The sequence below is a fragment of the Drosophila tropicalis genome, unplaced genomic scaffold (assembly GCF_018151085.1).
Source record: "Drosophila tropicalis isolate 14030-0801.00 unplaced genomic scaffold, ASM1815108v1 contig_593, whole genome shotgun sequence".
NCBI classification, from domain to species: Eukaryota; Metazoa; Arthropoda; class Insecta; order Diptera; family Drosophilidae; genus Drosophila; species Drosophila tropicalis.
In genome coordinates this window covers 12,268,622-12,292,910 of record NW_027173070.1, presented here as the reverse complement: position 1 = coordinate 12,292,910, position 24,289 = coordinate 12,268,622, and the positions used below count along the sequence as shown (strand labels likewise).

Below are 24,289 nucleotides of genomic sequence, written 5' to 3'. Positions count from 1 at the left end.
TGTTGTCCGGATATATTTTCTTGGCCCTGACAACTCGACACAATATATAGTTTACCCTAGAATTGCACAGGGGCGAGGAGGATTGTGGGGAAAAAAATATGGTAGCAAAACTTTTCCACTTTTTTCACTCCCTTCTAGACTTTTTGCAAAGGAAATAGCAAACTGGCAAAACGGGCAACTTTTCACTTCTGTGGCGGGCGTTGAAGAAATATTTTTGGTATTTTCTTGGGGTATTTCCTTTATTAAGAAAAATGATGAAGTTCAGGCAACTGCTTGGCTACACATACTGCTATGCCCTGCCTAGACCAGATCCCCCATGGCATGGCCATAGTAATAATAATAATCCATGGCAGCAGCAGCAGCAGGTCATATAAAACATATATGAAAGAAATCGGTGAATGGAGGCAAACAAACTTTAAACAATTTCAAGATGAATGGTGGGAATGGAGGCATCAAGCAAATTGTTTCTCAAACTAAAAAGGAGAAAGAAAGAATTAGAGAGAGAGTATGTTTCTCTTTACACATATATCAACTTCCTAATCGACCACACTAAACATTAAGATGGATTGCAAAAACTGCAAAGTTCACTGAGATTGGTTTGCTGTAATGGAAAACTATTTTCATTTGTTGCTTTAATATTGCAATGACTATTTTTACTATAAATGAAAAGAAAGATTAAGCCGGCAATAGTCATATCTTTAGCCTATTGATGATTGGTCTAATTGGTAACTTTGAGTACAATATTTGTTTTGGTGATTCATTGCATTGGATCTTGCATAAACAATTTTTATACCATACACCCAATGTGAAATGGTGAAAAGGTATACTCAAGTGTCCAAAATGTATGTAACAGGCAGAAGAAAGCTTTTCTGCGACCCCATGAAGTATATATATTCTTGAACAGCATCTACAGCCGAGTCGATCTAGCCATTTCAGTCTGTCCGTCCGTATAAACACCTAGATCTCAGAGACTATAAAAGCTAGAGTCACTAAATTTGGTTTAGAGACTCGTGTAGTATTTAAAGTGATCAAGTTTACTTCAAATTTGTTTTCTTTGGCCCCCGCAACTTAAATCAACCCGATTGGCGCAAAGCCTATTCCATCTAGAGACATCTTATTTGGTATGTATGTATACTGGCTTAGTAAACGAGCAGATTTAAATTACCTATGTATCTACGTTGTTCTCAAATTCTGCAAGTTCTCTGGAAAAAAATTAATAAAAATTACAAACTTCTAAGAGATTTAGTCTGTTATAAATGTCTCATTTACTCAATACTATTAATTCCATACTACAAATCGGTTTAAAGGCATTGTTCTGCCTTTCGATTAGCTGACCCAAATTGTTTAGCAGTTCAAGATTGAACGATTCATTTATTATCCGATTTGATCCAAGAATGAACATAGGACAATTGTAAAATAAATCTGCCAAACTAAAAGATTAAAATGTATATATATATATATATTAGAATATATGTAACCCAATAACCCAATGTACATACTTAATGGCACAACATATAATATAGCAGCAGGATATCCTAGAACTGCTCCCGCTATAAGTAGCACACGATTTTTCTATATTTATCGAAAGTCAGAAGGGGAATGGTTTAAATAAGTTTTTCAATAGCGAGCATTGATTATCTTACCTTTGTAATTGCAATTATTAATACGAGACCACCAATTATAGACAATGTACCAGAAACATATAACAAGATATGCATCCACTTACTCATATCTTCTACTTTATTTAAAGCTCCTTTAAGCAACAAAGTTATATGAGGATTTGAGCAAAAACCATTTCAATAATAATCTACTCACCACTAGCCTCAGTAATTACAGTAATGCAACCAAGAATAATTTGTAGTATTGCGAGAGTCCAGACTCCAACCTTAAGCTCGAATCCGCCACAGCAAAATTGGAGTCTCAAACAACCCATTTTAGAAATTTTTAAGATACAAAAAAAAAAAAAAAAAACTAAATATTCAAAAGAAGAAACCTACTAAATACGATCAGGATGCTAGTGTGTAGATTACTGAATTTAGTAATTATCAATGGAAGTTTCGATTGTCGGCTACTATGTGCGTGTGTGTTTTTTATTTCATTTTACTCAACTACATTGTTTTTTTTTTTTACTCATGCAAAATTGGACAGTTGGTTGGAACGCTAAGAAGGAGGCCTTCCCGATTCCATAAAGTATTTCTATTGTTAAACAGAATGGGACTTCGCCTTGGCCGCCTGTCTGTCCTCCAATTTAAGAACCATCCTCATGGTTAGATGGACTTTGATATATGTTTATTCATAAATCATATGTTCGTTTTCTTATTAGGAGTGATTTTTGACTTTAAATATTCGGAGGAAAATATATTGAATCTTTTAAAATTCTGCCTTTAATCATTTACTTTGCGTATATCCAGTTTGTGATAAGATTTTGTATCGTGCATAAAAAAGACTTATAAACCAATACTTTAGTTAAGGCAATCAAATGATTTACTTAATATGAACCTTAACTATGAAGGAATACTTAAATACATCTCATCTGTCCCTGTTTACATCATGATTTTTGTCTACCATTGAAACGTATACAATGAATCTTCAGCCTCTTTTATATGAAAATGTCAGCTGCTATCAACTATATATTATAGGATAGTATCTATTACTAATCAGATTGTAAATTTTATAAATGTTTATTTGAAATTTACGATTGAGCGTCGAGGAACCCCCATTTTGATAAGAATTTATAAACAAAATTTACGTCAGTTTAATAAAAACAAACCATATTGAAGACATTGTTGGCCCTTTTATCAATTCAATTTAGCCATTCAAATGAATTTTCTATTCTCGACATTCTTTGGCACTTGTATCCTAAATATTTGATGACTTTCACACCAAAGAATAGCCATGGATATTTCTCCATTTGTTTTTCTCTATTCCGCTGGACAAGCGGGAAATGCATTTCAACTTGCTATTGCTGCTGCTGCTTTGAAAATGAAAATGCAAAACAATTTGGTAACAGGCAAAATGCATCAAAACTCATGGATGGTTTTTTGTGCGATTGCCGGCATTTCTTTTTCTGTTTGCTTGACTCAAGGAATCTGGAGACGGGAAAAACCAAAGCTGTTGCAAAAACATGTCACATTAAGTGCAAAGAGAGGGGGAGGATGAGGAGGAGGACAACCGTGGAGAATGTCAGAGACAGAGAGTTGTTGGCCAGAGTTAGAGAAATGGAAGACAGAAACAGGAAGTCTATGGGACTTGAGTGCTTTTATTGCTGCCGGAATTTCTGCGCGGCATTTTGCTTTGAAGTTGAAGTTGGCTTCTATATATTCCTTTCCCAATTTTTACTTCCTCACCCTCTCCCTCATCATCCCACTATCCCTCCTGTCTTGTTTATGCAATTGTACTTAAATGTAATGGTTATGTTGTGCAGTTGGCATTGCCAAGCAAAAACTGTAGTTCCAGGATCCTGAAGAGCTAGATGGCTGACTGGTTGGCTGGCTGGCTTAATGGCCACCATGAAGTGAAATTTCCATATACGAGTGGGTGAGATTTAAGAGTGGAAAGCATAAATTGATAAGAGGATGTAAGGAAAGAAACAAAAAAAAAAAAAAAGAAAGAACGAGCAAATGTAACTATAAAAGCTGTAAAGTAATGAAAGGAAACAGGAAAAGCCAAATGATAGAGCATACTAAAGGTCATCAGATGTATAACTAATCGTGAATTGTTTTAAAGAGATGCAATGTAAAGTCATCATATTTATTTGGTTTTAATAAAAGTGACAAAAACTTTAGCCTTTTTAGCCATGTTTTTAAGTTAATTCAATTCTTTAAGGCACAAAGTTCTCATTATCGATCTGCCTATGATCTGGCATTTCTTGCCTAAACCAGTTGTAAGCGATTGATCTTCAAGGTGAAGTATTCCGATCAATGTGAGGAAGATACAGTTAGCTAGTTAAATTGTTGCCTTCCAGTTATCCAGAGCTGGCCTCTTTCGATTAACGCTTTCCTTTAGAATCTCTGAGTTCATCGTCTTACACAATCCTAGAGCCCTAGAACAACATTTCTCTCTTTTCATAGTCGTAGACGACTAATCCTTGATCCATTTTGAATTCAGACTACGATGTATTCTTAATAACCAAACCAAATATATTCTCAAAACATTGGAATCCAATACCAGTTATCCAGAAGGTAATGGAACCTTCTATGGTTTTTTTTGGTTCCCATAGAGATGGTTTAGTTGTATTTGTTGTTACTTGAAACCTTTTTACAAAAGATCTATTATCTCTTGAGTGCATTAACAATAAGATGCTTTCATTTAGTTGCTATTCAATTGTACCAGGAACTGCAATCATTCACAAGACCATTCCCAATCTCTCTTGCTGCCCATTTACACTTAAAAAAAATACTTACTTATCAACAATCTTCTTTCCATGATTGTTGTTGGTTGTTGCACTGCCTCTTGGCCTTCTGACCCACTTGAAGCGGCAGCTGTTCCCTGTGTACATCCCCATCTCTATACACATACACACACAATGTCACAGACAAATCACTCAGAGACCAACTCCAGCTCGGAACCACTTTAACCCTAATTAACGGCAAGCTTTCCACGTTTTCCTCAACGTTGTCGTCGTCGCTGTTGAAGTCATCTCCATCATCAGTTTCTTCATTATGCACAACGCTTTTTATATTGAAATAGAGCTGTCTGGTTTGGGGGATTCTCAAGTGCCAGCGTCCTGGATGCCTTGCTTGCTGGCTGGCTGGTTGGCTTTTCAATGGACGACCCAACTCAGTGACTAGAGAGAGTCACCGAGAGGGCAGGGGTCGGGGGATTCCGTCAGGTCGAAGTCGAACCTTCGCTCGGTTGTGTTTTAATTATGATACTTCATTAATGTAATTAGTCTCGGCAGACTTTGCACAAAAAAGTGTTTGAGATGGAAAATGAAGAGAGCCAAAACACAAACACATAACAGAGAACACATAATTCTATTTAAAAAGTAAAAAGATATAATATAAATGTTTACGCCCTTAAATAGGCGTAAAGAACTGATCATCTGAGAACTCGTGAACCAGATCCCATTCAACGCCAGCGGAGAAGACTATAAACACGACAAAGAGCACCCAAGAGTAGATGGCAGCCGAACGTCGAGCAAAGAAGTTGAATGTCAGACACCACCATAATGTGGTTACAATGGCCAGTGAAAGGAATATGTAGCAATTTCCGCCATGTTCGCCATATAACCAAAACGAAGAGCCAGTCTGTCTTACCATGGGATTGAATAAAAATGCCACGCCCATGCCAACCACAATACCTGTCAAACAATTGCATAAGATTAAATCTCATCAACTCATCACTGGATGAAACCCACTGAATACTGGTCCACCAATGATGGCTGCAAAAGCCATCTTCTCGTATCCTTGCATGGCCAGAGATGAATTGGTTAACAAATCGGCTGTGGCATTTGCAATCGATCCAAACGATATGGCCATGAAGTTTCCAGATAAATCGAATACTATGCCCACAATGGTAGTTAGAACTTCAATTTCTGATGCACAAATCGTAATTAGCAACATGGAACTGGAGAGACTAAAAGTAATGAAGAACTAAGCCAAAAACTAAATAAGTAAATAATTGGATACATTCTGGAACTACAAACTTACCAAATGATAGGCTGGAGGTTTATCCGTCCGTGCATGTATAAAGACAATAATAGCCAATGGTACAGTCACGCACAATGACCATTTAGAGACACTGAAATTCAAATTGATGTGCCATGAGGTGTATGAGCTGGCCAGCATGGCTGCAGAATAATGAAAATAATTGAATTGAATTGAAAAAGAATGAAGACTACTTGAGACACTCTCAAACAGAAACCAGCAACAATTCTTGCCGTACGTTCTCATTTACCGATCTTAAGTCATATAAGGTATATGCTATGTTAGTCTGTACTAAAAGTCATTTCATGGTCTACATAAAAAGTATGTAGAATGTTTTAGTAATTTCTTAAAGGTTCGTAAATTTATCGTGAAATTTTCCTAGTTTTTTTAGCTTTCACATATTTTGATGTGTGCGTATGTTAGTTTTCCATTCTAATAATCATTGAATTATTATCGTAAATATGACTAGTTAAGTTGTCAAACCTTGCGTATACGTTATTTTTGACCAAGGGCTGCTAGTGGTTTCTATTTTGTCCTTTTTTAAATTTATTCTATAAGAAATTTACTACTTACTATGCACCAAGGTGATGACAAAAATTGGATTCGTTATTATCTGTGTACAATTGAGCAGTTTACTCCAACCATGTTTATCTTTCTCATAGTCCACAACTGGTACAAAAATGGTGACAAATATGACTAAAGGCGAACGTACTATCAAAAAGGTACGTCGTAGCCATCCGCCCAGTTCCCAATCCTCCGACGTTATGGGTATGAAAGACTCAAGGAATTCTGAGATTAGGAAAAGATTTTTGGGATTACTAGGATTATGGAGGATGACCCGTGTTAGGTTAAAATCCACAGGTGCAGGTCTTGCTCTTGGCCTGGGTGTTGCGAAACCAAATGATTTTCTATTGCCTACTTGGGAGGAGTTACGTGTAATACTGTCTGTGGAGTCCTTTATTAACACATTGTCGTCCTCCTCTAGAGAGAGGAGGCGTTGAATTTTTTGCGATAACTCATGATTGCGTTGCTGTGATGCAGGCTCACTCTTTAAATCTTGAATTTCCCTTCTAAGTTCTAAAGAGAAAGAACAAAAAAAAAAAAACATTATTTATCAAGTATGACTCTAATTCTTGGGACTTACTTCGCATTGTGTAACGCATTAGAATCAAATCTAAAATGTTTATAATCAAATAGGCAACGTATATACAAAGCAAACCTGTGGATAAGTAATTCTTTTGGACATACGCATAGAAGTAACAATCATTTCCATACCTATACTCTCAGCCAAAGTCACTCGATTGCCATGAAAGACAATGTAACGCAACACTTGAACACCGAGAAATAAGAATAACAGATCCCGTACAGTGCTTGGACCACTCATTTTGAATGGTTTTACAAAACATACCATGCCACCGCTTAATAGAATAATTGCAATGGCATTTGATACGGCTATGGTAAATATGGGTGCTTCTGCTCTAATGGGCAATAGATTGGAAATCAAATCGGGACATGAATTGCCAAATGCAAGTAGAGTAACACCAGCCAAATATTCATTCAGGTGCAACTTAATCGATAAGATTTTCAGAGCAGGGCCAAATCTATTGAATAGTGTTGGATAGCGCTGAGTGAGTGAGTGAGTGTGCACAATTAGTCTTGGTTCGCTCAATTTGCTCAGTTGTTTTACCTAATTAAGTAACTTATCAAAACATTTCACAATACATATTTTATGAACTTCGAGATAGAAGTCTCTCTAATGAACAACTGAGAAAATTGTAATATTTCTGTCTCAGCTATTGTTAACCAACACTGACAACGTCTCAACTTACAATGTATTAATAGTATAGCTCATCAATACCAGAAATAGCACGACAATCAATAAAAACAATAGCATGATACATATTTCTGTTAATTTGTGACTGATATGAAAAGTGCAATACATCATTTCAAAGTAATTGAAATAATTTATAATGGACTTGCAGTTTGTCACCTGTTTGGCCATCATGCAACGTGCAGTATATGGCAATTTCATCACAGTTAGGCAACTCATCTGCAATATGGATCTGCAAATGAAACTGGCTATGATCGATTAAGGAAGAAGTATCTGTCTACTTGCATTTGAGAGAAAGTAATAGTATTCCTGATCCAGGTAGGTCCAATTGGCTTTATTTGGAAATGTTGTCATCTTGTTAATGAGTTCTCGATGTCTTTAATAATATTAAATGTTAAACTATAAAATAGTTTATAGCAAATTGAATTTATAGTGACAGCAAACATACAACTAACTAAATTTAGAAATAATATACCAACTTTAGATATTGTGATTTTCACCATCCATGATTTTCACTTCAGTCTTGATAACATTTTACACCCACAAATACACTATACTACACAAAATGCCGAATATTTCAATCCTCGATGGCTGGTACGAAGAAGTAAGTACTAAGAAGTTTAAATCTGTTGACTGATCTCTCTATACCTAGCACTTCCTTTGTGGTCAATTCAGATGGATTGCTTTCAGGTAATGACCGTTTCAGTTCAACATCGATGTGAGTTCGCTCGTAAAATTGAAGATTGTTCCGTGGTTATGAATTTCTTCAAATATTTTGAGCTCATGTATTGCGTCTTGCGCATCAGGACAAAGTTGGAGGAAATTGGTTTGATTCTACTCTATATTCTAATTGCATTGTCTCTAATGGTGACTATAGCTCATCTAGTTGAATATTGGTGAATTGAATCCATTATTTGAATAAGAATTTGAATTGATCTTATATATGTATACTTTTTGTTAGCTTCGCTCCCATGCTCAAGATCATATCGATTAAATTGCGAATGAATGAATATGTGGCTGGAGCTACACTATTGGGTGTTGGCAATAGTTTGCCCGATAGTTTGGCCAATATGTTGCCAGTACGTGCAACTGCTCCCTTGTATACCATAACCTTGAGTAATTCATTGGCCATCATTTTGATAAGCGGTGGAACCGTTGTCTATTTGAAACCCTTCAACATGAATGGCCACAATACTGTGAGAGATTTATTGTTCTTGGTCCTGGCTGGAGAGGTCTTAAGTTTTATTTTGATGCAAGGTTCTCAAGTAACTAGAGAGGCAGCCATTAGTAAGTATTTGATATCTATTGTATTTGCTAAGGCAAACTAATATACCTTTAATCATTCAGTGCTTTCCATGGTCTATTTATTTTTTCTGATTATTAACATTTTGGATTTGATACTTATACGACTAAGTATCAAGAGTAAGTTATAGAAAAAACATTATTTAAACTCAGATATTAATTATCCCCACACAGCTCTTCGTAAGGAAATTGCCAATTTAATGGCAGACAAAAACCCTTCAATTCCCGCAAGAATGGAATTAGATAGACTACAAAGTACGCTTAGGCAATTGGAAAGGGATAACAAAATTAAAATACGCAAAGTGATTGCAGATTACCGTCCTTCCGGTCGTAGAAGTGACTCATTTTCGGAACGTTATGTTGGTTTTTCCACACGTAAGGTGGATGACGACATGGTTGATGTAGATTATGAAGCCACAAGCACCATACTCCATAACAGTCAAAATCCAAAGAATTTATTTCTATTTTCGGAATTTTTCGAATCCATACTGCCTGTTGATATTGAAGAATGGAAAGCAAGTGGTTTTTTTAATCGCCTTTTTATTATCCTGCGAGCTCCTATGGTATTTTTTTGTACAATCTTTATACCAGTTGTCGACTATCATTTGGATAAACATGGCTGGAGTAAATTGCTCAATTGCACCCAGATTATAACATGTCCAATTGTAATGATTACCCTAACCCATGGTGAGGATATAGAAAGAAGTCAAGTCAAAGATCAAAGACTAATAGTTTGCTTTACAGCATTTTTTTTGAGCTCCTATTCTGGTTGGTTTATAAAACTCGATTTCAGTTACGCCATTTGGACACTGTGTGTGACTGTTCCATTGGCCATTATTGTTTTTCTGACTGCCCGCACGGACAAGCCTCCGCCCTATCATTCGGTGGGTTGATAATCTTTGTTAACTTTGTTATAAATTTCATGTTTGGTTTTTATCTCCCTCAAGTGTTTCTTGATATTGACCTGCTTTAGTTGCATGTTACTTATATGCATTTGTGCCGCTGAATTGGAGCTCCTTTGTGCCATCATCGGAGCCGTGTTATACATGTCTGAGGGCTTTGTGGCGGCTACTTTGCGTTCCTTTGCAGCGGCCTTTTCCGATGTTCTGGTAAATTCGGCCCTGGCCTTGCAAGGCTATGAAAAGATGGCTTTTGGTGCAATTTTTGGTAGTACACTCTTTAGTAAGTTGTTTTAACTCAAAATTACATTTAACGTTTAACATTGTTTATCTACATGTACATAGATATGGTTCTGGGCGTCAGTATACCCTGCATATTTAATAAGAATGCCCATAAAAAAGATGCCTCATATTGGTTATACGGAAAATATGGACCTACCTGCTATATATTCTATAATTTGACCGTTGTCACATTTTTATGGTGGAGTCTGACTTTCAATTTCTATGCCCGACGGTCGGCAGGTATATTCTCATTTACTTTATATATACTCTTTTTACTGTATTGTTTTCTTGTTGAATTGGAAGCAATACATGACTTCTCATCTGATCAAAGATTTGATCCGAAATAAACGAAATTTTCTTTCTTTTTTTACATTAAGACCTTACTTTAATCCTTCTCTCTCAACTGACATTTCAATTGCATTAGGGCCCGCTGTCATGTTTATGTCAAATATCCACTTTTTATACCCTTGCAAAAAGGGTATATTAATTTTGGTCAGAAGTGTGCAACGCATAGAACGAAGCATCTCCGACCATACAAAGTATATATATTCTTGAACAGCACGACGAGACGAGTTCAACTAGCCATGTCCGTCCGTCCGTCCGTCCGTCCGTCCGTCTGGATCAACGCAAACTCCTCCTAAAATTGCCTCCTGAAATTTTGCACGTAGGCTTGTATATACTGCAGGCGTTGTATATCTCGGATTCAGCCGGATCGGACCACTATATCATATAGCTCCCATACAAACCCCAAAGTCACGAACAGTGACTTTTCTCAATAACTTCGTTATTTTCTATGCTATTATCGTGAAACTTAATATTAGAGAGTTTACTACGCCTATAAGCGACGATGCCAAATTTGATCAAGATCGGGTGACTATATCATATAGCTCCCATACAAACGGCCAAGTCACGAACAGTGACTTTCTCAATAACTTCGTTATTTTCTGAGCTATTGTCGTGAAACTTAATATTAGAGAGTTTACTACGCCTATAAGCGACTATGCCAAATTTGATCAAGATAGGGTGACTATATCATATAGCTCCCATACAAACGGCCAAGTCACGAACAGTGACTTTCTCAATACCTTCGTTATTTTCTGAGCTATTGTCGTGAAACTTAATATTAGAGAGTTTACTACGCCTATAAGCGACTATGCCAAATTTGATCAAGATCAGGTGACTATATCATATAGCTCCCATAGGAACGATTGGTCGAAAACAGTGACTTTTGTAAATAACTTCGTTACTTTTAACGCGATTGCTTTTAAATTAAACATTTCTTAATCTAATATATATGTTAATGACTGTGCCGAATTTGATAAAGATCGGGTGACTATATCATATAGCTCCCATAGGAACAATCGGTGGAAAACAGTGACTTTGATCAATATCTTCGTTATTTCCTATGATTGTAGGCCTTTCTTTCTCAAGCTTAAGCCTTTTTAGATAAAACGTTCTTCCACATTGATGGCTGATAGGTAAGGATAGAGTTACCAAAAAAGTTGCAAGGGTATACAAACTTTGACGCGGTCGAAGTTAGCCCCGGCCCTCTGGTTTTCTTTAGTTTTGGACATCAGCACACCAATTGGGTGGTCATGGGTGGTTGTGTGAGTGCTCCAAATTGTCTTCTCTGCTCACGTTTCGACTGTCAAAGTATTTCATTCGTTAAATTTGACCAAAAAAGTTTTCAAATTTGCGCTCTCAACGAGCACTCGAATGTGTGATGAAGTGAATCTACAACAATGCGGGGTCGGGATGGGTCGAATTCTATCCAAGCATGGAAAACTTCTCTCATTGTGGAATATTATTAAGTTCTAGCTGCTTCTTGCTTGCTGATTGTCTGGCTGGATGGTGAAGAGGTGCAACTAGTTTAGCCATAAGTTGTCACAAACGCCAAACAAAAACGACTAAAACAGAAAACAAAAAGCGTGAGTTCAAAATTTGCCTTTTGATATACTTTTTACAACAATGTATCAAAGAAACATTAAATTTATACCCTTAAGACACTTTGGGCATTTAAGTAATGATAAAGTGTATAGCTATACTATACTAGTGTGTACTATGATCCGTCAAGTGCTTAAGTTTAAATAAAAATACAAATGGTAACAAAGAGGGTAACAAAGTCAAGGGCATTTAAGTGGCTCGCCCGACTAGAGAATAGACATACTTAATTAATAATTTTAAGAGGGTAGTTAATACTATAAATCAAAAGGAGCAGCTACATGTTATCTCAAATTCATTTTGACCAACTTGAAGTAGTGTATTATTTTCTTCTGCTACTAAGGGCCAAAGCAACTTTTGCCAGCAGCTGACCAAACCACTACTTCAAGTGCGTTAACAACATCATCATCCATTGTTAACAAAGTTGTTTTGCATAAGTTGAAGCTGCGCCCTTTCTCTATGCCTTTTGCCCCCAATTGTTTAATAACTTGCCTAAGCCGTAATCTACTTTTCCGGTTTCTGTTTTAAACAACAGCCAGGTAGTCATCATTCAACCCAATCCACAGCCACATCTTTGCCGCCTTCATCGGCGGAGTCCTCTTGAAACTAAAATAAATGCACTTAGGCCCTTTTTAAAGTTTGTGTTTCAGTTCTCAGCAGGCAATTATAGTTACTATTTTTGGACCTAATTTGTTTTGTTTTGTGTTTTTTTTTTCTTTATTTCTCATAATTTACGAGCTCATCTCATCTGAAATTCTTAAAGTTTTTGATGAAATGAATGATGTACAAAATACACTTGAAGAAATCTGTTAACTTACACAAAACTTACCAGTCAATGGGTCGCCGAACCGAATCTAAGCAAAGTGATAAGACCTGTGGTCCTATCGCTTCAAGTCTATAGATTTAATAAATCAATATCAGCAGATTCTTACATAGTCAATCTCACGAAGGAAGGTGCTTCCCCTTTGCCAATACATAAACGCCTTTTCGAAATTGAGAGCTTATAAATCATCCAGTTAAGTACGCGATAAGAGCCCTAGAGCCTCCAAGAAATTTTGCTATAAAAACACAGTGAACCTGGTATTTAGCTCCCAGCTCTGCTGGTCAGCTGGTCGACATATAACCAATTCAAATCTCATTTGCATTATGTGATAAAAAATTGAATCTTTCAAGGATTCTTTACTTAAAGTTCCTAGAATTGGAAAATGGAATGGATTTGGAAACATAGTATTACAGTGCTCCTTAATATCTTAAACGAAATCTAAAAACCTGAAAAACAAAAATCTAAAACAAACTAATTAACAAATATTTCAAAAATATCGAAAGACATTTAATTTTAATGTTTGTTAATGTAAAGTTTCTCTTAATAAATAAAATTAAACTTGATCCAGCCAACAGTCTGTCTAATAAATATTTGATAAAATGTTTTTTAAAGAAAACAAACTTGAAAAGAAATGTTTTTAGTTATGGTTTCTCTAAGCCAATTTTGAGACTAAAACTCAACCAATTTGAAAACAAAAATTAAAAAAAAAAAAAAAATGCTCATTATTAAGATTGAAAATTGAGCCTATTGTTAAAATGAAAATCGTCAAAAACTTGTAAAAAATAATTCATGTGAATAGAGATTCAAAAATAAATTTACTCTACTCTTAGCTCTTTATTTAATATCAAAATTTTACAAAATATTGAAAGGGTCCTTTCAGGAACCAATGTTGCCCATAGACAACATTTTGAAAACACTCTGTGTGGACCCATTTCATTTGATTAGAACTAACACAATAGAAATATTTAAGAGACAAAGACGAGATAGACAAAAATACTCATTTTATAAACCATTTCTCTTAATTGTAAAGTAAAAACAATAATCGAAAGCAAATAAATTATATTATTATCAGAATTGTTTTTAATCTATGGGGGCGCGTAACTGAATAACGCAAATATTGATAGTGAACACACGACAAAAATGTCGTCACGAGAGAACTTATATGCTGGACTTTCGATTTGAATCATATCGCCCGTGTACTTGAGGCATTTGAAGTGAGCCATAAAAAAAGAAAAAAACCGATTCGATTCATCAAATAAATTAGAATTATCTATTTTTTGTGTAAAATCGGATGATTCTAGTTTAAAGGACATGAGCGTAGGAAGAATGAAAATAAGAAGAAAGGAAAAATCAAATATATATTAAATAATTTCATTGAGTAAATTTTCAAAGGATATTTATTAATAAAAGGAGTTTTTCTTGTCAGCAAATTTAGGCAGCCCAGTGAGACCAGCTACGAATTTCATTCCAGATATTGGTGCCAGGACATTCGGTGGCGCTGACCTGACGATGTCCGTAAAGGACATAACCAGAGCTGAGTTGACCACGGTTGACGGCATCCTGGAGCAATTCCTTGGCAGATGCAATCATGTTCGGTTCCAAAGTATCCCAGTTGAAGTTGCCGAGGAAACTGATGCCAATGCTGTAGGGATTCCATTCGGCGGCATGAGCGCCCATATGATTCCAGCCACGACCCTCATAGACAGCGCCATCACCGCCAATCAGGAAATTGTAGCCGATATCGGGCCAGCCCAGACTGTCCATGTGATAGTTCTGAACACTGCGGAGGACTGCACCGCAGGCAGCACGAGTTTCGCAATACGATCCAGCGGTGTGGTGAATAATGGCATAGCCGAGGTAGTTGCCCAGGGCAACAGTCCACGAGGGCGCACGTCCTCCCCATTCCGCCTTGGAGACAACATAGACACCCTGGACCATGTACTGGCTGCAGGCCAGCACGGCTAGGAGTAGAGCAATCGATTGCTTGGATACCATGTTTGCCGATTCAGTTGATTAGTTAACTTGATCTGTCTTCAACTGGAAACCTCGCAGAGTTTTTATACCCAAAAATTTACTCGCAAAATTATCGCGGATGTAATGTTTGATTTATAATCCATATTCTCCAACTTATAGTGATTTGTTTTTACCTGATAATTCTCAATGGGATCCATAGGATGATAACAACGGCCAACGGCCAATTTGGGTCAAACTCATTTCAAATTTTCAAGCTTTCATCCGAAAAAGGTCTCCAAGTAAAAGCTCTTTCAAATATCCGCTCAATTTTATGGTAAACTTTTAAGAAACCATAACTTTATTTTTTATGGCACCTAATTATAGAGCCATAATTTTATTTATGTATTTGTTTTTATAGCACTTTTTATGGTGCGGATGAACTAACTTTTAAAGAAGTTTGTCTTGTTATAAAATTTATTCCAGACAGAAATTAATTAGTTAACTACAGAAAGTGTATTAAGTTCAAAGAGTAATTAACTTTAATACTTTATTTAAATAATTGTTTTCATTTTAACATTATTTATTTATAATTTTTGAAATTTTCTATTGCAAACAAACATTTACGACTTATTTTCCTATAAAACACTGCCAAGAAATTTAATTATTTTTTTTTTTTTAAAGAGTTTTTAAACTGATTCAAAAGTATAAACAAGATTTATTTTAAGAATTCAAAATCATTACGAAAGTATATGTGACTATGTTATTAAATATTTTTCACAAGATCAGTATTGAAATTACTTAAAACAGAGTTCTAATGAAAATGAATAAACTAAAGTAAATTAAATTTTAATACACTTATAATGAATTATTTAAATTTTAAGCTCGACCATATAACTTATAAATATCTGAAGATAATGGCTGTTGAAATTTAGTTACAGCTTTGCAAAGTTAACAGTTTTTAAGAATTTTGAGAATTTGTTCGGTACATATTTTGGTAAGTAAATGAAGATTAAATCAACATTTCAGTGATCAAAACTCTTTTTATGGTTCCTTGTTCCAGATTCATAACATTATTTCAAATCAGAACCTGTTTTCAATTCTGACAATTAACCAATTCTGATATTGATTTCATAACGACCATAAATATCTAATATTAAAATATCTGCGATAGATACGATACGAGTAGATCTGTTAAAACAGTGAGACAAAATTATTTCTAATGAAGAAAAAGGCCTAACACAGCTTGTAGGCTTTGCACTCCGAAAATATATAAATAATATGAGATCTCAACTAACTAAACTTTGGACAAAAACAAAACACTTGTTGTTTTAATAATCAACATAATTAAAAATTGAAATTTTAGAAAATTATTTAATATTATACCCTTTGTTTCAAAGTCGACATCAAACTGATGATTTGATATTACTGAAAAAGGTCGACAAAAGCAATCAATTACTTAATTTCTTACATTAGTAGTGCTTTTGCAGTTATAACTTGAATAATATTATGTTATTGATATAGTATTACTAAGTATTAAAATCTATTATAAGATTTGTTAAATATTTATGTATTTTGGATTTTATTTTGTTTTAACTGATATGCAATACATTAAATTATTACACTTGCCCGTTATCAAAGACTCGTCTAAAATTGGCACGCTTTATACACAATCAATATGAACATCATGCGAATGATATTTACAATTGTATTATCTTTTCGATAGGACAATTTTTAGATTCCCAGTCAGTGGTTTTGTATGTGTACCCCCTTTTCTGGACAAGATGCTGTCGACGCCTTTGATTTGTGGGATTTTACGTTGCAAATAATAGTTATTTTTATATATATTATTTGTGTATGTATATCAAGAGATATATGACTCTTGAAGTATTTAAGAGAAATTAATTGAATGCCACTTGGACTGATTGAAAAAATTTCATTCGGCTTGTCGCTATCAGGATCTGCGTCTGATAGCCTTTCATATCAGAACGTCACAAAGACAAGGCACCTGAGGTGGCCTGTCTCAGTGGCCAGTGGGGAGATAAGACCCCATTCCCTATATAAGTGGCAGTTAGACAAGAAATCAGACGCAATCAATCTATAGAGACGATGGCAAGCAAAGCTCTTATCCTTCTGTTGGCAGTAGTCTTCTGCGGCCAGGCCGTGTTCGGTGTGACCATCATCTCGAAATCGGAATGGGGTGGTCGTTCGGCCACTAGCAAATCCACTTTGGCCAGCTCCCTGAGCTATGCTGTGATCCATCACACAGCTGGCAACTACTGCACCACTCGCGCTGCCTGCCAGACCCAATTGCAGAACATCCAGGCCTATCACATGGACAGCTTGGGCTGGGCTGATATTGGTTACAACTTCTTGATTGGCGGCGATGGCAATGTCTATGAGGGACGTGGCTGGAATGTGATGGGTGCTCATGCCACCAACTGGAACTCCAAGTCGATTGGCATCTCCTTCTTGGGTAACTACAACACCGACAAGATTACCTCCGCTCAGATCACTGCTGCCAAGGGATTGCTCTCTGATGCCGTTTCTCGTGGCCAGATTGTCTCTGGATACATTCTGTATGGACATCGTCAGGTTGGTTCCACCGAATGCCCCGGCACCAACATCTGGAATGAAATCCAAAGCTGGTCCAACTGGAAGGCTTAAGTTTCTCCAACAAATATTCGCTGCAAAAAAAAATAATAATAAAAATATAATATACACACAATGGCTTAACAAAAGCGTAGACATCCTCCTATAGGGAAGGTATTATCGGAACGGATCCGAATATATAATGGTTTTTCCCACTCAATTATTTGTTTTCCCAAAATAATTTAATTACAAAGTTTCGTTCTGTCTGACCGTCTACGATGACTTTGGCAGAAACCCAAGGTCCTGTCAAGTTCGTCTTGGGACTACCCAAGCCCAGTTATCGTGTTAGGTAGGCTAATATATCCTCTAACAAACCAAAATAATTGTTAAAATTATTAAAGATATGACTAAAATTCAACATCAACCTTTAAAGAACGAAGTTATCCCTCTGGAAGGATATTTAGGAGCCCCTTTTCATCTAGACTTATTTAATTAAACTTATACACTTTCTGACTTTGATTTATAGAGAAAAAAATTGAATTGGAATTTTAAATATTAATTTATCTCTCTATCTCTCTCCCCCTCTTTCTGCTCCACCTATTCCATAATACTAACTTAATATTATAATTTATTTAATATTTTATAATTGCTGACCACAATATTCCGATTAATAATACAAAAATAATTATTATATAAATGAATCAATGTTAAAAAGAATATTGCGGTAATAATAATGGACGTCAACTGGATATTTGTAGTAAGTATGACAAAAGTTAAGTACTAGCCTTATCTAATTACAAAGTCTTTCAATTAGATAGGGTATAAAAGCATCGACAAACCATTGGACCGACTTCTGTGTACTTTTTCTATCTAGGGGGAAATCCATTCGACTCTGCCAGAGGTCATCCACTCAGATGGCTTATCAATAGCTCAGCCAATGTGAATAAACAACATTAATGTTGAAATATAAACTAATATTTTTATTCGAATATCTTTTGCATAAATTTAGTATACAGGTATACATATACATATATAGATATTATACATTCATCAAATATGTTGGAAAAAAATAACTAAAATAAAAAAGAGTAATAGTTAATTACATATATATAAATGTATATATGTGTATGATGTATGTATATATTAAATATGCATAAAGTCTTACACGATATAGCCTTAAAAACATAGAACATTTCCACTTGGGTTAACAACTACTTAAGAGCGCGGATAGAAGAGAAAATTGAATTGGGGGGAGATAAGGATTGTTCATCCGGGGCTTAGACTAAGAGAAATTCAGAGTTTGTTAAATCATAAAAAAAAAACTTAGTTTTGGTATATAGGAGGTAAATGAGCTAACAGATTATTCAAAAAACTAGATGTGGCCAAAAAAGGAATTGAAGCTTTTCCAACCAGACATCTTGAAATTTTTCACTCTCTTTCTTGTTTTAGTTTCGTTAATGGTTGTTTTAGAGCAAAATCCAGAGCATATTCATTTATAATATATGTTTTTCTTGACGTTAAACAACAGTTATAAGCGAATGCTAAAATTTTGTATTTATAATTATTATATTACTTGTTTTTCTTTTGTTTTCTCTTTGGGACTGGGAGGGAACGAGATTGGTGTTTGGAATGTGTCGGCCAAATTTGCCTATAAATAAAAAAACATTGTGCGTGGCGAGGGCAAGACAATGGATATGGGTGGGGGGCAGGGGCAAGGGTTCGGATAGAGTCACAACACAAAACTTAAACAAATCACAACTTAGGCCTGGCTCTCATTACGTCCAATCACAACCTGACCAGGTATATGTATGGGCGAATGTGATGGCACCTGAACCTGAGCATCGGCCACATCGTTGTACGGCGGTGGCGGAGGAATGCCTCCAATGATATCCATGCCACCGGCATCAATAACCTCCAATCATCATCATCGTCGTCTTCAACCTCTTCATCCGAGCCAGTTGCTGCTGCTCCACCAGCCTCTGAGCGTCTCATTGGCGGCGTATTGGCATTCACATGCATTGTATTATTATTGTTGGGTACATCGTTATTGTTATCCATATTCTCATCCGTATTGGAAGCTGCATTCGCTGTGGCTCCATTCACATTATCCAAGGTCACAAATAGCGGGGTGATACCACCAGCAGCACCACCACCAGCAGCTCCACCATTCTCGTCATCATCTTGATAGTTTGACATGGCCACTTGATAGGATGGTGGAGGTGCCTGTTTCAAATACTGTGCAATGGCCTCATCATAGTTTGGCAAGAGAGTCGTGTAGGCACGTTGCTCCTCAGTGGTAAAACCACCAGCACCACCCACACCCACACCATGTAGACCCATTTCCGGCAGGACGCAAGGTAATAAGCTACGCAGATGCTGTTGCCTTAGGGTCAGGTATTTGTAGCAACGCCAGACAATGCCAATGCAATAGGCCTTCAGGAAAACAATGCAGATAAAGACAACCAAAACGACAACAACCAGTTCCTCGGGCGGCAGCTCCAACAACTTCTCACGCCATGGCAATCGATGCGATTCGGCAATGATGCGATGTATGGCCTGAAGATAGCATAAATAACCAGCGGCTGTCAAACTGTAAGGAAATGCATTTATTATAACCGATTCTACTCTCTTTTCTCTCGAAGAACTCACGTGGTAATGGCAAAATCAAATAACTGCAGACAAAAGAAGGGCAACAGATGAGAAGGTTTGCCTTTAATGGTGCCATAGATCATCATCAAGGTAATGGCTATCATGCAAGTGCATACCAATCCGCCCATGTCAAAGTTTTCTGCAAAGCAAAACAAGAAGTCAATTTAGTATCTAAGATGTCATCTGAGTCTTAAGCCGACTTGCTTACGGTAACGCTTACGATAGTTGAGAGAGTGATCACGAAAAGCATATGGAGGATCCACCTTACTCAAAGGTGTGGGTAAAGCCGGTGCATTGAGATCTATGGTATAATCATGACTACCGCCACTTTCCAATTCATCCATCATTTCCGGATTACGCCAAATGACAGCCAAAACGCTCAAGGCTAAAATGTTCAGGAACTGCAATAAAGATCGTTTATTCCATATTAATACATAATATTTATTGCTGCAACGCCTCAGCTTGCCGCTGACATGCCAAACATTTTGTACTGGCCCCAACGGGTTCCAGAGATTGCCAATAATCTTTGTGCTGCATTTGTATATGATTTAAATACTCTATAAACATTTCATAGGTCAGATCTTGAGAGATTTTACAATTGAGACGATGATGATGTGAGCAGGCACGATCATAGATCCATATTCTCTGCTCAGGCGTAAAAGTTTCTGTACGTTGCAAATGTTCCCTGAATGAATCTCTATCATTGCCATAAAACAATCTTGTGGTCGTATAAGCAATGCCATCATGTATATATTGTCGAACTTCAGTCTGCTCAGCAATACGTTCGACTGGAACAGATGTCATCTTGGGTTTCTGCAGACGTATCAAGAGCCAAGGAGGTATTAAAGCAAATCGAACTCTAGAAACAACCTCGGATATGTTTTCTTTACGCTGTGGCCACTGATAATTCAACCAACGTACAGCAGACATAAAGACCTCTAGTTCCGTGTTCACAGAAATCATGCTAGAGCCTAGCAAAAGAAGAAGCGGCTCTCGAGCTAGAGACAGGAACTCGTGAGAGGCCACTAGGCTTAAAAAAATTTGGATATACGCTCCAGAAAATGTCGCTGCATTTGCTCCATCTTTAGAATACGGGATTCTAAATATATCATGAAAGCTGAGTCTTCATTTAGTCCCTGAGCAAGGCATACTTCACATTGCTGCTCTAGTTGAGGGATCTGCATAAAATAAGCTGCCCGCCAAACCTCTAGCAAACCCAAACGAGGTAAAATTGGTTTATCTTCAATCATCCAATCATAAATGAGCTTAAAGGAGCGTGGCGTAACCTGTTCCGTGGGCAATTCTATAGTTAAAGCATTGTGAATATCACGAAACACGCGAGAGAAACTCTGCAAGACCATAAGATGAACATATTGTGAATTCTGGCCAATGATGATAGTGGCATTGGCTTTGAGACGTTTTCTTATCAACTCCAAGAGCATTAAATAGAGATTTGGTTTTTTAAACAATTGAGTAGTAGGCCAGGAATCAGTTTTAGTGGCGTTATAACCCAAAGAAAATAAATCTCGTTCGATGAGCTTGTTAGAATCGCCAGGTCGTATTTTGAATATAGATGAGATTGTACGACGATTTTTATCTGGATGTTGATACACAGTTTCCATCTCTTCTTCCTCCTCCGTCGTTTCCAACTGTGACGACATCCCCGATGTCGGCCCATCCTTTTGATCGTCATGGTTAGAGTCAACTTCTGAATAATAATGCCTCAACAGTTTGAAATTCTACACTCATTTAGAGCTGCGACTATTTTCAGTTAAACAAATATACGATGAGATGACGACAAGTGAAAGTAATGAGGTAGCCTCTCCATAAGCAGAACCATGATCTAACCAGGGATGAGTACCCCAGGTAGCAGGTGCTTCCTTATCAACAACAAATGTTTACACTGTGTGCGTGTTCATTTATTATGCGAGTTGATAAGGCGACAGTTGAATTAACAAATTCTTAAATTTATGACAAGACAATCATAAAACTGTATGAAATATAAAACAACACTTTTGAATGATTTGTGTCAGAGCGAGAGATAGATAGACAGAGTAAGAGCGAGGTAGAAACCCAAAAAGTAAACTCAGTAGCTCAAGAGTAAATATTTGAATTTTCAAAAATACTTAAATGACAAATCGCTCAGCGTTGCTGTGTGTGTAGATATCTAACATATGTTCCTTGAGTATCCAAAGCTCTTCAGGTTCAAGGTTGCTATTCCAAGTATTAACCTTCAATGCGACGGAAAAAATAAGTGTAAACTGATCTTAATGTATCTGCAGTGATTAAACAACAACAAGCACATATTTTGCATATTGAGAAGCATTGCTGGCGAATACAAGGCATTTCAAACTTTCTAATATTTATCTAATAGATAAGCCTCGACAATGAATCACCAAGAAACTGCGAATTAATTCACGTTTCACAACTTAAGTGTAGATTATATGGGAAAAACACTTTAAAAAAAATGACAAAGAAATTGATAATCAATATATGAATCAATATTGATAACACTCATGTGTTTAATCTAACATAAGTATAAACTAACTACACAAATTATAAAGATAATAGGAGACTAGTTGTTGAATTTCCCAAAGTTTTAATGCCCTTTTTAACTTCGAAATGTCGTATAGTTATTAACCCAAATTACTTCTATCGGACCATTCGATATAGAAGATCTTATAAGATATCTATGTCAAGTATTTCACCTGATTGTAAATTACTTTTAGCTAAAGCCAATTCAAATCTTTATCCACCCATACGACCTTTATTTATTTTCCTAGATTCCCAAACTTAGCTGTCCGCCCCAAAAAACAAACACGCTGCAAGTTAATAAAAGAAATTATAGGCGCCAATTAAGTAACTACCTCAACACCTTAAGTAAATGTGCTTGTCAAACTGTATCAATTTTATTATACGTCGACGACGAGGCACAACAGAAAACGTGATATGCATGAAATGTATAGCATAATAATACCAAAGGGAAAGTCAGACCAAACAATAAAACTAGCTCAACAATATATGTATTATTGTATACAAATTATGTCAATTGAATTATGCCAAGTCATGTGAGGACTCTTAATGGAGGTTACTAACCGTTCCTCCCTTTCTTCTTCATTGCATTGCAAAAGCAGGAAACTGGCTTTAATTTAATGCCATGGAAGAGTGAAAATATCGGTCTCTGACATGCTAATAAATGTTTAAAATATGACTAAGTTAAGTTAGTTAGTCAGATGTCCGCAATTGACGTCACGCGTGGCGCAGTAAATGCAAAATAGGCAAAACAAATAAAAACCTTGATTACAGTTTGAGAGTCGTTGCGACTGAGCCGAATGACGACAATTGATTTTTCCGCTCCTTGACACTGAAGAGGGTCAAAGTAAAGATGAAGGCGGCAGCGGCGGTGATTTACGTGAACGTAGGGTAAGGGGACATATGGGGGGAGGTCTTTTGGCGCATGTTGGGCAGCAAGGTTAAATGTCAAAGGTGATGCGATTTATTTCGTATATAAACATTTTTTTTTTCTTACCAAATGCCATAAACCGATCATTAGAGTTGCGGTATGAACATGTAGGCCAAAACAGCAGGTAAACTCCTTGTTGTTGCGCATACTAATGTTGTTGCTGTTGTTGTTGTTGTGGTTGTTACTGCTAGCGGCACTGTTGCCGTTATTATTGTTGTTGTTATTATGACTGCGTTGCGGACCCATTTTCACATGAATCCTTAACATTTCACGCCCTGCCCCAATCCCAAGAGACAGAGACGGAGACGGCGACACTGCAAGATTGAGCTCCAATCAAAAACTAACGGCGAAATGTGTGGGAAATATGAAAATATACGAATAGAAATTCAAGTGAAGAAGAGGAGGAGGTTATTAATTATGGTTTTATTATGCATACGACGACAGACGGTCAGTCTGTCTGTGTATGTGTGTGCGTGTGTTTGTATAAGTGAGTGTGGGTGACTGCACTGTGTGTGTGTATGTTTGTGGATGTTTTTTCTTTCTATGGCTGCTTTTGGTTTTTTTTTCACCACCGTTTTTCATCACTTCTCACATTTGTTTTGGCCAATTTTTTATTTTTGATTTATTGCTTTACCTTTAAACTTTAAATCGACACCACTTTCACCGTATTTCAATTGAGTTTTATGCAAGTTTTATGTATTTCAATTTATAAAAAAGTGCTGCGCAGTCCATTAAAGAGTACTCAAATAAATTGCATACGGTCACATTAGCTGGCAATTGTACGTTACGTGTTCTTAACAGTTGGTCACCCTAACGTTGTTTCTATTATAAAGTTATCGTAATCGACATTATCGGAGCAAAACCTATCGGCTAATCGACAGTATCGGCTCAAAGTTATCGTAATCGACA

General features: G+C 36.4%; 6 protein-coding genes and 1 long non-coding RNA gene across 10 annotated transcripts; 2 read left to right on the top strand and 5 right to left on the bottom strand.

Moving 5' to 3' along the window:
• Positions 1 to 1,043: 1,043 nt before the first annotated feature.
• Positions 1,044 to 2,061, bottom strand: LOC137575822 (uncharacterized). Of its 2 annotated transcripts, XR_011032234.1 has the most exons (5): positions 1,816 to 2,061; positions 1,644 to 1,753; positions 1,500 to 1,572; positions 1,270 to 1,430; positions 1,044 to 1,202 (listed from the first exon to the last, which is right to left on the bottom strand). It is a non-coding gene; the product is annotated as an uncharacterized lncRNA (long non-coding RNA). The 2 variants fall into 2 exon arrangements; XR_011032235.1 differs by lacking the exon at positions 1,044 to 1,202 and having other exon boundaries at positions 1,242 to 1,430; positions 1,816 to 2,058.
• Positions 2,062 to 4,957: 2,896 nt separating this feature from the next.
• On the bottom strand, positions 4,958 to 7,845 carry LOC137575797 (mitochondrial sodium/calcium exchanger protein). 3 transcript variants are annotated; one of them, XM_068288496.1, is made up of 8 exons: positions 7,765 to 7,845; positions 7,478 to 7,711; positions 6,924 to 7,249; positions 6,793 to 6,867; positions 6,222 to 6,725; positions 5,652 to 5,791; positions 5,360 to 5,594; positions 4,958 to 5,302 (listed from the first exon to the last, which is right to left on the bottom strand). In XM_068288496.1, the coding sequence occupies exons 2-8, from the start codon at positions 7,696 to 7,698 to the stop codon at positions 5,019 to 5,021; spliced, it is 1,785 nt and encodes a 594-aa protein (XP_068144597.1). In that variant the 5' UTR covers positions 7,699 to 7,711; positions 7,765 to 7,845; the 3' UTR covers positions 4,958 to 5,018. The 3 variants fall into 3 exon arrangements, with proteins under 3 accessions (XP_068144597.1, XP_068144596.1, XP_068144598.1); XM_068288495.1 differs by having other exon boundaries at positions 7,478 to 7,698; XM_068288497.1 differs by lacking the exon at positions 4,958 to 5,302 and having other exon boundaries at positions 5,411 to 5,568; positions 7,478 to 7,698.
• A 176-nt stretch (positions 7,846 to 8,021) lies between these two features.
• Positions 8,022 to 16,529, top strand: LOC137575799 (mitochondrial sodium/calcium exchanger protein-like). The gene is made up of 9 exons (XM_068288498.1): positions 8,022 to 8,083; positions 8,155 to 8,375; positions 8,441 to 8,766; positions 8,827 to 8,901; positions 8,956 to 9,468; positions 9,526 to 9,665; positions 9,729 to 9,963; positions 10,026 to 10,202; positions 16,403 to 16,529. Exons 1-9 carry the CDS (start codon positions 8,045 to 8,047, stop codon positions 16,477 to 16,479), a joined length of 1,803 nt encoding a protein of 600 aa, XP_068144599.1. The 5' UTR covers positions 8,022 to 8,044; the 3' UTR covers positions 16,480 to 16,529.
• On the bottom strand, positions 14,106 to 14,743 carry PGRP-SC1a (Peptidoglycan recognition protein SC1a). The gene has a single exon (XM_068288519.1). The coding sequence runs from the start codon at positions 14,719 to 14,721 to the stop codon at positions 14,158 to 14,160; it is 564 nt and encodes a 187-aa protein (XP_068144620.1). The 5' UTR covers positions 14,722 to 14,743; the 3' UTR covers positions 14,106 to 14,157.
• Positions 16,530 to 16,761: 232 nt separating the features above from the next.
• On the top strand, positions 16,762 to 17,404 carry PGRP-SC2 (Peptidoglycan recognition protein SC2). The gene has a single exon (XM_068288520.1). The coding sequence runs from the start codon at positions 16,786 to 16,788 to the stop codon at positions 17,341 to 17,343; it is 558 nt and encodes a 185-aa protein (XP_068144621.1). The 5' UTR covers positions 16,762 to 16,785; the 3' UTR covers positions 17,344 to 17,404.
• Positions 17,405 to 18,227: 823 nt separating this feature from the next.
• LOC137575803 (tetraspanning orphan receptor) lies at positions 18,228 to 24,170 on the bottom strand. Its single transcript, XM_068288505.1, has 5 exons — positions 24,015 to 24,170; positions 23,447 to 23,720; positions 20,126 to 20,318; positions 19,918 to 20,056; positions 18,228 to 19,858 (listed from the first exon to the last, which is right to left on the bottom strand). Exons 2-5 carry the CDS (start codon positions 23,645 to 23,647, stop codon positions 19,054 to 19,056), a joined length of 1,338 nt encoding a protein of 445 aa, XP_068144606.1. The 5' UTR covers positions 23,648 to 23,720; positions 24,015 to 24,170; the 3' UTR covers positions 18,228 to 19,053.
• Positions 20,336 to 21,911, bottom strand: LOC137575805 (kelch-like protein 41b). Its single transcript, XM_068288509.1, is given in 2 exon segments — positions 20,336 to 20,951; positions 20,954 to 21,911. Coding segments are annotated over 2 exon segments (1,218 nt in total). The 5' UTR covers positions 21,579 to 21,911; the 3' UTR covers positions 20,336 to 20,358.
• Positions 24,171 to 24,289: the final 119 nt, after the last annotated feature.